At 53.7% G+C, this 14,177-nt stretch overlaps 1 protein-coding gene across 1 annotated transcript in view; it reads left to right on the top strand.

Moving 5' to 3' along the window:
• MYLK (myosin light chain kinase) overlaps positions 1-14,177 on the top strand; it is a 194,574-nt gene that overhangs the window by 115,495 nt on the left and 64,902 nt on the right. Inside the window, exon 17 of the mRNA XM_028091307.2 lies at positions 5,606-5,722. Coding sequence (XP_027947108.1) covers positions 5,606-5,722 — 117 coding nt within the window. The remainder of the gene's footprint in view (positions 1-5,605; positions 5,723-14,177) is intronic.

Raw genomic sequence — 14,177 nt, 5'->3', positions numbered from 1 at the left:
CCTTTGGTAGAACTGGTCTGAGACCTTGACTGGGAGCATTTCCCGGGTTACCCTGTGGTGATCTCTCCGGGAAGGATGAAGGAAGGGTGGGCAGCCGCCCGTCCCTGGGACATATGCACAGTGTGAGGCCCATGGCTACACCCACCTCAGGGAAACAGATGTCCGACAGCTGCCGTGAGACCCGTGTGGGGCCTGCAGAGCCACTAGTAGCTGCTTATAAACAATCCCCTCAGCTGAGCAACGTGAGCAGACCTCAGCCCTGGTCTCAAACACACGCCGGAGCCATTAGGCACTGAGCACTCATGTCCAGAGTGCCTTGAGTACGTGGTATCTGCTATCACGGAGCGTTAAAGGGCTATTCCGGTATCGCCTCTCACAGAAACCACCTCAAAGGGACAGTTTAGGTCCAAATCAGAGGAAGAAGAAATGATTAAAAGAAGGCCAGCACAAGGAGAGCATAGGGAGGACTAGGAGCGGGGTGGGAAGGGGATGAAGAGACAGCCCCAAATTCAGCTTCTAAAAAATACTCTAAATATTTGTAATTCTCCTTTGAAAACTAAGACTAGCTTGCATGAATTGAACACCACGTACCAGACACTGTCTTAGGCCTCTTACACTGATTTCATCCTGCCTCTCAGACAAGTACAGGATCTTGCCCAAGGCTGCACAGCTAGGGAGTCACAGAGCTGGGCTTTGAATGTAGGCTGTTGAGTTCTGATGCCTAGACCACTAAGCTGTGTTACCTCTTAGTTCCTTCTTGTCAGACGTCAGCACAGCTGAGAGACCTTTCAGGATCCACTCACCAGCAGCATTGTCCAGCGGGGGAAAATACTCATGGCTATTAACTCCTCAACATTGTCAGTAGTTGTCAAGAGGCCGGAAGACTGGTGGTGCCCTCTGGGCTTGCCAAGTTTCTGGTATTTTCACTGCATGGGCCGGTGTGTCTTGCCACAGTAGGGAGAGTGCCTTGTCTTAAAATACCAGCCCTGATTTCTGTCCATCCCTTCTCTAGAGCCTCACCCTCCAAGTCTTCAAGAGCCTGGGTTAGACACGGACCCCAGGGAGAAAGCCTATCTGAAAGCCTTATCAGTGACCACTTCAGCAGGCCCCCCTGCAGGGAGCCGGGCACGCTGAGAGGTGTGAGTAGATGTACTCTCCACAGATCTGGAAAGAGGGGACATACACTCACAGTGATAAAATGATTCCAGCCAAGTGCCGAAGTTGAGCTGGTAAGCGTAGGAGAAGAGGGAGCTGAGTGCTGGGGCCGCAGGAAAGGCTGGTGCTGAATAAGCTGGGCCAGGGCTCCCGGCAGGCAAGGCAGGGGATGTATGGGCTTCCCAGGCAGGGGCTCCAGCAGCAGCAAAGGCGGGCCTGCGCACAGCATGGGAGGGCTGGTGGGGAAGGCATGGCCCATGACATCCTAGGTCGCGCTAAGGAGCACAATTCTGGGGGCACTCGGGAGCCACGCAAAAGTTTGGAATGAGGAGCAGTGCACACACAGCTAGGGGTTTAGGGGTTTAGATCGACCCCGCGCCCAAAGACAGGTAAGGAGCCTTACTGAAGAGGCCAGGGAGAAAGGGGGACTGGACTAAGAAGGTAGCCATGGCACAGACAGGAAACAACCAGTTCAGGAAACAAGGACAGAATTAAGAGAACCTGTTGCCTGGCTTGGGAGCAGGGGCAGATAAAGAAGAGGAAGGAGAGGAAGACCACTGCATGCTGGTGACTGGGGTCACACTTCTGCTGGCATCAGTGGAAATCAGCTGGTGGTCTGGAGAGGAAGGTGGAGGGGGTGGCTAAGAGGGTCTCCCCATCCTCCCGCACCCTCCCTGTCCCCCCCTCCCTGGCACTGAGCCCTGTGCTCTTAGCTCGTCTAAGATCAAACTTTACTTCTTCTGGTCTCCTTGCCAGACTGTTGTCACCAGCCTTTGGCCATGAGAGACTCCCGTGCTCTTCTCCCCCACCAATTGGCATGTACATCCACATACCTACTGCCAGTAGACACTGTGTTTATAGGTTCAGGAGGCTTCTCGGAACCCTGTAGCTTGGATCGGGCTCATAGCCTTCAGGCCCCCCCAAAATATGGTCATGTTCGCCCCATTTAGCACCAAGAAGAGCAGAAGAGGAGTGACCGGACTCGGCTGGAGTTGACTGCTAATTCTGGGAGAGACATGTTGGAAGTACTCTTCCCCTTTCTGCATTCCCAGAGCTGCAGAGTAGATGGTGTCCACTTATCAGCAGCTGGGCCTGCGCTCCGGGCCTGCAGGGGGGCTGCCCCAGGCCCTCTGGGCCCTGCAGCCTAGCTCCTCAGGTCTGGGCCTTGGCCTTGACTGAGGAGTGGGAGGGATGGCCAGTGAGCCAAGGGGAGCTCTGTGCTGCTCCTGAGAAGCAGTTTCATCTTTATGCCCTATTTCCTGTCCCCGGGCTAGGCTTCTCTCCCTGGCAAACATCTCTCCCAGTCTAATAATGAGAATTCATTTTTGTTGCTATTGTCAACTGATGATTCATTTTTAATGACCTTTAGTGTGGGATCTTGCAAAGGCTTTTTAAAAACCTATGTAAGTTCATTCTACAAAACACTAGGATTTAGGCATCCCCTACTATGTGCAAGGATGCATAATCTGCTTGAAGAACTCCGAGGTAGGAATTTTTCCCGTTTAGAAACTCTATGGTCAGGGCTTCTGGGTGGCTCAGTCGGTTAAGACTTCTGCTCAGGTCATGATCTCAGGGTCCTGGGATCGAGCCCTGCATCAGGCTCCCTGCTCAGTGGGGAGCCTGCTTCTCCCTCTGCCTCTGCTCCTCCCCCTACCTTATGCTCTCTCATTCTCTCTCTCTCTCTAAAAAGAACATCTATATGGTCTTTTTCAATGATAGGTTATATGTGACTAAATGTTCATGGCTTTCTCTTGCATAGATCTCCCAGATCACCTGCTACAGAAATGTGCTTTGCTGTTCTCAGGATGGCAGATTTTTTTTTTTTTTTTCACTGTGACTGCATTCCAGGCTCAGGAAAAACATTCATAATAGACACAGTCACTGCCCTCTGAGAACTAGTGGAGGAGACAGGCATGTATTTCAGCAATGGCCATGGGAGACATACTCGGATAAAGGGAAACTCAGGGCGCAGAAGAGGTCTGTCCATGGCTGGGGATGCTTATGGGTGACAGGGAAGGCACCATCCCTGAGGAGGTGACCTGGAGCTGAGTGGTACTGTCCAAGACATCCTAGAGGACCAGGTTGGGGAGACAGTGCTCACCGAGGGCATCCTCACAGCACGGCCTCCAGGGCTTTGGGCCGCCCCCACCCCACCCTGCCCCCCCACCCTCCCATCTTCCCACACACTTAGAGCAGGATGGGGGATCTTCAGACCCCATGGCCCTGAGGGGCTCTCCCAGGGACAGTTCTAGCCAAGCCACTTATTGGATCTTTGATTCTGTGGTGACTGCTCCCATCCCCCTCACCTCTCTCTCAAAATTCCCCACCAGGCTGAGGCTTCTCAAAAAAAACCTCTGGGAAACGGTTTTTCTTCTGGAGGTCAGGAATAAGCTGTCCCACAGGAAATACCAGATTCTTCAATCCGGGTTAGCCTGCCTGGGGGCCCTCCCCCAGCCCGCGCACGTGGCCAGGGGTCCCGGGGTCCCGGCTTTGGGCAGTGGGAAAAGCTGCCTGTTCGGCTGCGTTCCCTGCTGAGGGGCTGAGGGCCGTAGTCTAAATGCCCCACTTCTCCCGGTGGGCTCAGCCCGGTCTCTGCGGTTGGTGCCATTTGGGCTTAAGGCTGAAGGCAGTGGGGGGTGGGGGTGGGGCTGAAACTGAAGGACAGTCAGGGATTTGAGCAGAAGGTTCACTGGGAGTGGGGTGTCTGCTCACAGAGCCTTAGCCTCAGACTGAAGGGAAGTGGCACAAAGGGGTACGTTTCCTCTAAGCCTCAAATTCGGGGGCCAGAGGTCATCTTAGCATCCTCCTGCCCTCCCAGCTGAGTAGAAGGTTCTCTCCAGGGAGGACAGTTCCCCTCAATCCCAGATTCCTGTGCCTCACGGTCTCACTGTCACGATGGATTTCCTAAAAGTCCAGCCTGAGTCCTTTCTGGTTCAGTGTCTGCCAAGTCTGTCTCCGAGGGACAGGGAGCAGAGATCCCGACTTGATGCCCTCCCCTGTGGGAGAATGCAGTGAGGCCTTTCCTGAGCAATGGGCTCTCCGTAAGTGGGAGGGAGCTGGTTGGTAGGACGAAGGTTTCCCTGTTTAGGACATTACCCAGGTGCCAAGAAGCAAAGGGAACTAGTACACCTCCGCTTTCCCTTCCACCCTCAGTGAGGTTCTCTGAATATCATTCTTTCTGTTGGTCAAGTCTGTGCATCCACCTAATGGGGGTGAGGTCACTTTTTGAGATGGGTGCCTGTTGGCCTCCCATCTGGCCGCGCTGTCCCGCACATACGCCTGGGGTGCGCACAGCTCTGCCCGCCCAAGGCCAAGGGCTTATGCCGAGCCACCAGCCGGGGGAGTAGGAGGTGGGGGGGGTGCGGTGACCGAAGCCAGTGGCTCCCAGCAGCAGGATGCACGTGGCCCTGGCTCTGCCCTCTTCCTTGTGTGATGACTGCTACCCTGACAACAGGGGCAGCTTTGGGCAAAGCGCCACGCTGTTGGCTTGTTCGTGTGTCTAAAGGCAGGAACTAGGGTGCCACTGCCCGCCTGCCTGGCCCAGCACTCCAACCCTCAGTGGCCTTTCCACACCCTGAGGGAAACCCCCCAAGGGGGTACCCCAGAGAAGTAGCCAGACCCGGGATGAGAGAGCTAGGGTGGGCAGGGACCAGACCCCCGATTCCTGTGCATGCCCAGCCTGACTCCTCCTTCCCCCAAGCAGGCCAGACGTGTGCTGGGGGTGGAGAGACCCATGGGGGGAGAGAGCCATCGCCACCCCTCTCTGAGGCAGCCAAAAGACCCTGTCCTGAAGAGAGGCAGCCCCAAAGTGCCCCTCTCCCTTGTTGGCCTTGCCTCTCAGCTCATTCCTGAGAAGCCAGCCCCAGGATCCCAGGCTTTAAATGTACCCTCTCCTCCCAGCAGACCTTCCCGCAGGTCAGTGCCCCTGCTGGACAGGGACTCCTGCCCTCCCTCACCCACCTCTTTGTTCAGAACTCCCTTTTCTAAGATGCACGCCCGAATAATTGCTATAAGCTGGGGGCCACTGTTCCTAACACGGGGCTGTAAACTTGGGGCTGGCTACTGCTCATCTCTCTTGGTGACATCACAGTGCTGAGGCTCGCGGTCCGTCTGCTCCTTCCATTGTATGGGATGCTCTCCAAAGGCAGAGACTATTCCACTCTCTTCTTCTGCACCTTTCCATTATGACTCCCTAAGAGAGCTCGCTGGGAGGTAGGAAGAGGGTACCAGGAAGGAATATACTTAGGGATCAGTTATATTGGGCCTGGGTTATCAGCAAAAAGTACCCTGACTTTGGTAGGGAGAGAGGGTTGGTTCCCACAGGACCCCCAACTTCTGGGCTTCCAGAGGCTGCCCGTGTGTCTAGCCCACCCCTGCCATGTTCCAGGTGCCAGGGCAGGTCTTGGGCTTGTACCTGCTCCCCTCAACCGTTCTCCCTCTTCCTTCCTAGGCTCACTGTGCTCTGTCTCCATCGAGAAGGCACTGCCCGAGGACAGAGGCTTATACAAGTGCATAGCCAAGAATGGCGCCGGCCAGGCTGAGTGCTCCTGCCAAGTCACCGTGGACGGTAGGTCATGCCCACCCCTCCCTGGCACAGAGTCCCACTCCTCAGCCCTTCCCTTGCCAGCCTCCCAGACTGCCATCCCTCCCCAAGGCATTCGCTTTGTGGGGTCAAGCCATCGTTGGCAAACAATGAGACAGAAGAGAAAATGGGAGCTCAACTTGATGGCCCCATGTGACCTTGCAGCCCTGCCCTTGGCCGACAGGAGGGGCTGCTCGCCTTGGTTGTCCCCCTGTCCCCAGTCCTGATCTGCACACACAGAACCTTGCTAAGCAGGGAAGCCAGGCACGGGGCAGGAGGAGAAAAGACACACCCACAGGAAAATGACTACATGGTATTTTACAAGCGGCCCCTCAGTGCTTGCACGTCAGCGCTGTGGTGAGGATGGAGTAGCGGGAGGTCCCTGCGGGACACTTCCTCCCGGAGGTGAGTTGGGGCTGCGTCTTCAGCTAGAGGGGACAGGCCTGCCTCTGTAAGAAGAAAAAGTCGCCATAATACAGCAGAGGGAGAGGAGGAGACACGTGGGGGGCCGAGGGCTACCAGATCTGAGTGCAGTTTCCGAATGAGGGAAGGCTGAAGCCAGGCTGTATTCACGACTCTTCTTTCTCTCCTCGGTCTGAAGTTGAGCATTAGAGCCTCAGAAGTAGAACCAGCCTTGGGATGATGGAGGCTACCGCCCTCATTTTAAACGGTAGGAGACCAAGGCCATGGAGAGGGAGAGCGTCCTCTCCGGGTTCCCCGGTCCACCGAGGGCCAAGCCAGGGCCAGAATCCCATCTTGGGCCTTCCCATCCAGAGACCTTTCTTATTATTTCGTTACTTGCCTGGGACTGTCTAAAAAGGTAGCGTGGGGGAAATAATTTCTTGCCCTTGAAATGCCTGGTTAGTAACTCTGTGTGACACGTGGAAAACTAGTGTCCAAATAAGGCAACTCAAAGGCCAATTTTGTTGTTCTTCTGACTTCTGAATATAATCACTTGGGTCCTGAAGTCCTGCCCCGTTTCACGGCCATCCCCCAAGATGTGGAACCTATGTCCCCGTTCTCGGCTTTGGAATCTGATCTCCTGGTCATAAAAACTGAGATCTGTGATATATTAGGAATGGGAGAAAAGGAAAAAAGAGTCTCTATTTTTTAAGAAAAAAAGAGCCTTGAAAAGAGACGTTTAAGAAAAAAAAATACAGTGGCAAAACAAATTCAATTGTCAGTAGCCAGCAGTAGAGCCAAAACGGTGGGAGGACTGTGTGTGTCTCCCTGGAGCCCTGTGACTGCGCTTGTCACAGGGCCTCTGCGTCTCAGGAGCAGATTGGGTAAGTCAGTGTATGTTCTGCTCAGAGCGGGGCTCGAAACGGTGTTTTGAGGCTTTAGGTAGGGCCTGCTGCTATCAAGTCCTCCCCGGTGTGACCTGCCTGTCACCCACCCAGGTCAGGTTCCTGCTTCTTTCTAGACAGGTGCTGCAGTTAAAAAAAAGTGTTTCTGGTAACTTGACCCCAAAAGCCCATTTCTAACAGCCCGCACTGAGGACCCATGCTGGATCCAGCCAACCTAGAAGGAAGCCCAGCCTGCTAATGAGGGTATCTGCTTTTGGAATCCCTGGTCTCTTCGGGTCCTATTTACACAGCTAGCTGAAGGCAGGATAGTAATTCATTCTCCTTATCTGCAAAATGTCAGCACCTTTTTGAGAAACAGCAAATGTTTTATTTTGAAAACCAAACTTTGTTTTCAAAATAAAATTTTCTTTTTTGCTATAGAATACCTTTGGGAATTTTTTTTTTTTTTAACGTTTGGGGAATTCGTTCTGCAACTTATGGGACTTTCCTTGCCCCTAGATTGGTCTCCTTCTACCCGATTCCCTTGTACTCTCGCTCATCTTGATCACCGTTATTTATCTCTAGTTTGGCCTAGGGCTGTAGACGAGGAGCTGGGTCCTCGGAGAAGAGCTAGCAAAGGGGTTGGAAGGAGACCAGCTGAGATAACAGGACTGACTCTCAGCTAATTGGCTTTTGTTTGTCAAAGAGAAAAAGGGCAGCCCCCTTCACACCCACTCTTTTCCCTGTTGCTAGACTTGGAGATATATTAGTGTCCTGTGTGTGGGTGGCCTTCTCAGCATGTCCAGTTTTATTTCTCCATCACAAGCCACCTCTAGACAAAGGACTGCAGTTTCCCTAACTGTTCTCCTGCCACCTCGCGGCACCTTTTCCCCTCCTGGGCTCCCCCAGCCAAACCGGTGTCCTGTCTGTCTTCCATCCCCTGGTCCTCCCAGCTCTCCCTGCTCCCCAAGGCCATAGTACCTAACTAAAGGCTCCGGGCGGGGGGGGTCCATGCGCCCTTTGAAATGATACGCAGAATTGTGTGCATTTGTGGTTTAGAGCATTTTTCTGAGAGAGCCCATAGTTTTAAACCAAATTCTCAAAAGAAGTCATAAATTAAAGTACATGGAAGAACTGCTTGCCCTAAGAAGTAACTGAATTTGCAAGTTCGTTCATGCTGTGGGGTCTCCCTGTCTCTCTCCAACTCCAGCTGCCTACTCAGCCTCTGGATAGGACTGCACCCCTCCCAAGGTCCCTCTCAACTAGAGGTGGGGACTGCAACTCACGCCAATGTCATGCCGGCCCTGCCCCCTGCAGTCATGAGCTCTCACTCACACAGCCTGTGCCCAACACCATTAAGACTATACATCTGTGGCCAATACAATGGTACATTTCAGGGCCTCATAAAAATGACTTTGGCTCGTTGGCCAAAGTGTTAGCTGTACCCCTGTTTTTCCCACTGATAGTAAAGACAGAGGGAGGTAGCCTTTATAATTCAGCACATCTGACTATTTTAATCGTGCTGCATGGGTCTTTTCCCTGAGAAAAAGGGTGCTCTTTTGCACTTTCTGAATTCTGGTCACACCCCTGTTCCTTCCAAGTGCAGCAGAAGGCAAGTGTCAACTTATACCCCAAAAAGCACCTGAAGTCTGGAGTGGATAAGGACTTGCCAGAAAACTCACCCAGGGGGACAAGAGCTGACCTTCCAGGTTTGCTGTGGCCAGAGACCCTTGTGCATTTTGAGTTTATACAACAGTTGGGCATGGTATCTCTCAGTGGGAAAACCGAGGCTCGGAGAGGGTCAACAGCCTTCCCGGGTCACACAGACAGTTCACAGGAGAGTCTCTGGGTGTCTCTGATCCCAAAGCCCATGCCCTTGGAGCCACCATGTGCAGGGAGTTAGAACATGAGTTCTGTAGGCAGGATTCACAGCTGGGTGTGTCTGGTTCTGAAACCTACCATTTCCATGACCTGGCATGGCCTCTCTGTCTAGTGAATAACATGTCAGTGTCCACTCTCTGAGACATCCGGGTCTCCCTTAGTAACAGCCCTTCCTGCTGGGAAGTCCCCCCATACTTCCTTGCAGTCCTGCCCTTGGCCCACAGGAGGGGCTGCTCACCTGGTTGTCCCCCTGTCCCCAGTCCTGACCCCCACACGCAGAACCTGGCCTGAGTGACCCATTCCCTCTTATTCAGACTCAGGTGAGAGGTGGGGAAACAAAACTCTTTGCAAGCCCCAAATCCCAAGACAGGGCAGCTTAGGCTGCCCTTCCCCAACTACTCTGGCTGAGGGCATCTGGCCTGAGCTACCATTGAGATCAAGGGCCTTGTGACCAGGGAGGGTCTTCGTGCATATGTGTGGTAGGAGGTGACGTTCCAGTGGGCACATCCCTGCCATCATTCATCCCGGTGCCAGGCACTGCTTGGGGCCTAGGTTAAAAGCAGTGAACAAAAAGGAAATTCCTTTTTTCGGGGACTTTACATTCTAGTGAGAGGGAGACAGTAATACAGATGAACAGATCTATCATAGAATCTCAGGCAGTAGCAGGTGCTACGAAGGAAGCAAAGCAGGGTGTGGGGAAGGGAACGTTACTGTTGGAGAGGGTGGTTGGGAGGCCTCTTGGAAAAAGTGATGATGGAACAGAGGCCTGAAGGAAGTGAGAAGGAGTCTGGAAGGAAGAAGGGAGAGGGAAGGGTGAGAGCGAAGCTCTGAGCGGAGACTGTGCCTGACGCATTCCCAGCAGTAGGAAGGCCAGAGGGGCTGAGCCGTGAGCCAGGGGCCAAGAGGTGGGAAGTGAGGTGTGGAGGACCAGCAGTCAGATCTGCAAGGCTGTAGGCTGTGACAGGGAGACCAGACTTCATTCTAAGTGTGGGGGGCCAACTCTGGACATTGGGAAGGATCACTCGGGTGACCACAGTGACCAGACCCAGGATGGGTAAAAGGGAGAGTAGGGAGACCAGCTGGGTGGTTGTGATGGTGGTGTGATGGCCCAGCCAGGAGTTGATGTCAGCTTAGATTCCATGCAAGAGGTGGGAAGTGATCAGATTCAGAATCTATTCTCAAGGTAGAGCTGATAGGATTTGCTCATGAGTTGGAAATGGAGAGAGAGAAAGGGAAGTCAGAGGTGACTTGGTTTTCATGGGGAAGCAACAGATCCACAGTGGTCCTACTTTCTGGATGGGCGTATAAGGGGGTGGGGGACAAACCAGAATTTTGCATTTTGCACCTGTGAAGTTTAAGATGTCCATCAGACAGGTGGGCATGTCACATAGGCAGGCCTTTAGATGAACCTGGAGTTGAGTAAGGAGGTCAGGGTTGGAGCCAGGATATGGGGAGCCATATCCACACAAGAGGCCACTGAATGTCCTGGTATTGAACGAGGTCCCTAGGGTGGATGTGGATGGAGGGGGGAGGAGGAAGGCAGGACAGAGGTCTGCAGAGGAGACCGAGAAAGAACGGCCACAGTGGGACAGGAAGAAATCCCGGAGAGAGGGGTGTCCCCGAAGCCAAATGGGTGGCCACTTCAGTAAGAAAGGAATGATGGGATCAGGGTGTCAGACGCGGCTACCAAGGAGAATTAAGGTGAGGCTGAGCCCTGGCCATTGGATTTGGCAACCCGAAGCTGACTCGTAACGGTGACAAGGGGGTTTGCAGCTGATAATGAAACAGCCTGAATCGAGGCATGTAGGGTCTGAGTGGCCTGCTGAAGTCCACGTGGCTGATAACTAGCTGGCTGGGCGTGTGAGCGCAGCCTTGGCTCCTCACTACCACGCCTCCTGCGGCCATGGCCGGCAGGCGCCCCTGACTGGGACCGAGCGGATTTCGACGCACCCTTCGTTCATGGGCCAGGGTCCTGCCTTAGTAACAAGTCTGCTCCCACTTTCACATTTGTCCTTCCGGTCATCACAGGCAGCTAACACGCATTAGATGGAACTAAATAAAAGTTGCCGTTCCGCTAGGCCAAAGACACTTGAATATTGGCAAGGTATGGTTCAACCCGAAGCAAGCAGATAAAGCACGTAGCATCATGCCAGGCACCGACTGAGTAGCCCATCTCATTCACTCTGTTGGGGTATGATTCCTGGTTTCCTGGTAAAGGTCAGGCTCAAAACAGGTCAGGAAACTTGCCCAAGGATTCACAGGCCCCAGATGGCAGAGCCAGAAAGAGGCTCTTCTCCTGCCTGGAACGCCCTCTCTTCTGATGATGCCAGCTTGCTGCTTGCCCTCGGGCAGAGAAAGAGGCCAGCCCCTCTGCCCTGCCCCCTCGTGGAGCTCCTGGAAGCTTGGACCCCCTTCTAGAAGCCTCCTGACACCTCGTTCCCCCTGCCTTAGGCTTATATCTCAGGGAACCGACCTCTTGGGGAAGACAGAAGCAAAACTGCTGCCCTGGAGGCCGGGTCCGAGCTAGCCCAGGAGTGGAAGGGGTGAGCCGTTGCCCATATAAGGACACATTTTCCACTCCATGTAGGGGCCCCCACCTCTCCCTACTGCCATCTTCCTCCCGCATCCGTCTTTGGGGGCACAACCAGGCCAGCAATGGACTCCAGCCCTGGGTCCCAGATCTAGAAATGGAGTTCGGTTTCATCACCAACTGATTAAAATAGAAAATACAAGCTGCGCTTAGACTTGTATTACTATTATTTTTATCCCCTGGGCATCCATGCAAGCACAAAGCTGGCTCTGATTAAGCACATGGTCCTTCCAGCCCACTCCTCGCTGCTGTTCTCATGGAGGGCTAGTGGCTTGTGGTGTGTGCACAGCCCCCAGGGGGCAGGAGGACTGCCTAGGGAAGAGGGGGCGAGTCCCACCCCTGGTGGGGGGGGGGCTCCAAGTCTGGGGCTATGCCTGGCTTGAAAGGGAAACTCGAGTCCCTTTCCTCATGGTCAGATGGAAAGATAAAAAGTGCACAGAACTTCTAAAAACAAAGCTCCAAACACGTGACAGGGCAGTGTACTCACACGTCAGTGTCAAGCCAGCACTCAGAAGCTGAGGACAGATGCGGAGGCGGGAAACACATAGCGTGCGGGTAGGAGCTGGCCAGGCAGGGCGTTTTGAAGGTGGAGAATTTTAAAGCAGATTCGGAGGGAGGTGAGGAAACGTGGTAAACAGGAGGGGTGAATTCGTAGGTAAATGATCATTTTTCTCGTTTTCCGAGCACCACTTTCTCCTTTGAGTTTTTTAACACCGTGTGGTAGAGAAAGTAAGTGTTATTTCCTTTGTGCAGATATGGAAATAGAGACCCAGAGGGGTTGAAATGATTTGCTCATGATCCCAAGATTGCTGATGACAAAGCCAAAGCTGGAACCCTCCTCTCTGGGTCTGTACTCTAAGGGTGCTTGGAAGCGAAGGCCGACACGACCCCGCAAGGAGAGAAGGGGCCCCAGTCTCTGTGTCCCTTCTTTAGGGACCCAGGAGCCCCAGGCCTCTCATCCTTTGCTGGCTTATGCCTCCAGTTATGCATCAGTTAAAACAAGAACAACAACCCTGATCCTTCTTTATCTCCCTCCTGTGATGTCCCAGAACTCACCAGAAGAAAGACAGGCAAAGAGAGTATCCAAGCCGAGGAGCACAGAACTCTCTATGCATACTTGGCTCTCTCCTCCTCTTCCTTAAAAAGGGGGAAAACAAACCCACATTTTGGGGTGCAGCTTTCTGTAAATTGTCATTGGTGCCTGTCAGGTCTTGAAGGGAGGGCCCTAAACAAGGGAACCACAGACTCATGCCCTGATGTATGGCACCCTAATCCCCAGACATCAAGGGAAGCACTGGTCGGCACTCCTGTCTCTTAGACTAGGCCCCCAGACCTCCCTGGGCCCCACCCCCACCTCTAGACATGCCGGCACATATACCCACATGTACACACACAGCCTGGGGAGACAGACGGGGAGTGACATATTAAAATCATCTGTGGAGCTTCTGGATCCTATTGACACCCAGGCCCCTAACTAGACCAATCAAACCAGGACCTGGGGAGTAAGAGACCTAGGTACATGTGCTGCTAATGGGCAGCCCATGTTGAGAACCACAGAGGTTGACAAACATGTACTGAGGATTTTGCTGTAGCTGAGAATGACCATTAGGCCTGGGGAAAACACCCAGTGTGAGGAAGTGAAGTCATCCCCATCCCCTCCCCATGGGACTTTCTGCTCCTCCATCCATATGCACATGGAACCCGGTGTATGGGCGGCCTGCTGAGGAGACCGGCAACAGGCAGTGTCAGCTAAGGAAGGCAGGGACCCCTGACTCACCATCTGGGGTTCCTTTTGCTCTAACCAGAAGGTGGCAGAAGGATAAGAGTGAGGAATGGAGGCATGGAAGAGGGCCAGGTTATCAAGTGCTGCTTAAAAGGACTTCTTCCAACTGTGTTTCCTCAGGACCGTTCCCTGTCATACACTGCTAGGAAGCTCTTCTTAAGGCCTACCCCTTCATCATTCCTGTAGTGACATGTACACAGCTTTCGGCTGACTTCCATAGGAGATTGTCTCCACGGCCCTGGAGGCCTGTGTGCCTTGGAGCTGCCAGTGAGCCTGGACGGCGCCTGCACCAGGCCTCTGTCCCTGGATGACCCAGCTATAACTGAGAGTGGGCAGGCTTTAGGTGGGAAAGGAAGCTTGACTCTTTGTCGGGGCATTTACATGGGCAGATCCACCTTCTGAAGCAGGAAAGAGAGGCAAATGCCATCTAGAAGGAGCAATGCGTCCAGATGGGAGCATCAGGAGTCCATGTGTTGAGAAAGGGTTCATCCCCAGGCCCTAGTTCTGTGCAACCTGTGTCCACCCCGCAAAGCCCCAGGAGCTGGCCTGGGAGAGGGCATGTGTTAGCGGCTAGGACTGCCCTGTCTAGGAGGCAGGACAGCAAGATGGCTCTTCCTTCCCAGCCAAGCCACAGGAATGTGGCCCAAGCTTCAGCTGGAAAGTCCCACCCCCTCCTTCCTCCCTCTGAGATTCCTCTCGTCAGGAGCAGGAAAGGGAATGGCAGGAAGGGGCACAGAGGGGGAGGCTCGCTTCCAGCACATCCCTGAAGAGAGTTCCTTGTGGGGAAAATGCTCCTGGGGAAAATGCTGGAACATAGTGAGAGCTGTTTAACCAGCTGCTTCTTATCCAGTTTCCTGGGTGGTTTCCCCGATACTTCCTGAAGCCCAGTCTCCTCGGGGC

This window comes from Eumetopias jubatus, unplaced genomic scaffold, assembly GCF_037043125.1.
Source record: "Eumetopias jubatus isolate StellerSeaLion01/CBP00866 unplaced genomic scaffold, mEumJub1_p1.0 scaffold_1, whole genome shotgun sequence".
In the NCBI taxonomy this organism is placed as follows: domain Eukaryota; kingdom Metazoa; phylum Chordata; class Mammalia; order Carnivora; family Otariidae; genus Eumetopias; species Eumetopias jubatus.
This window is presented reverse-complemented; position numbering and strand designations above follow the sequence as displayed.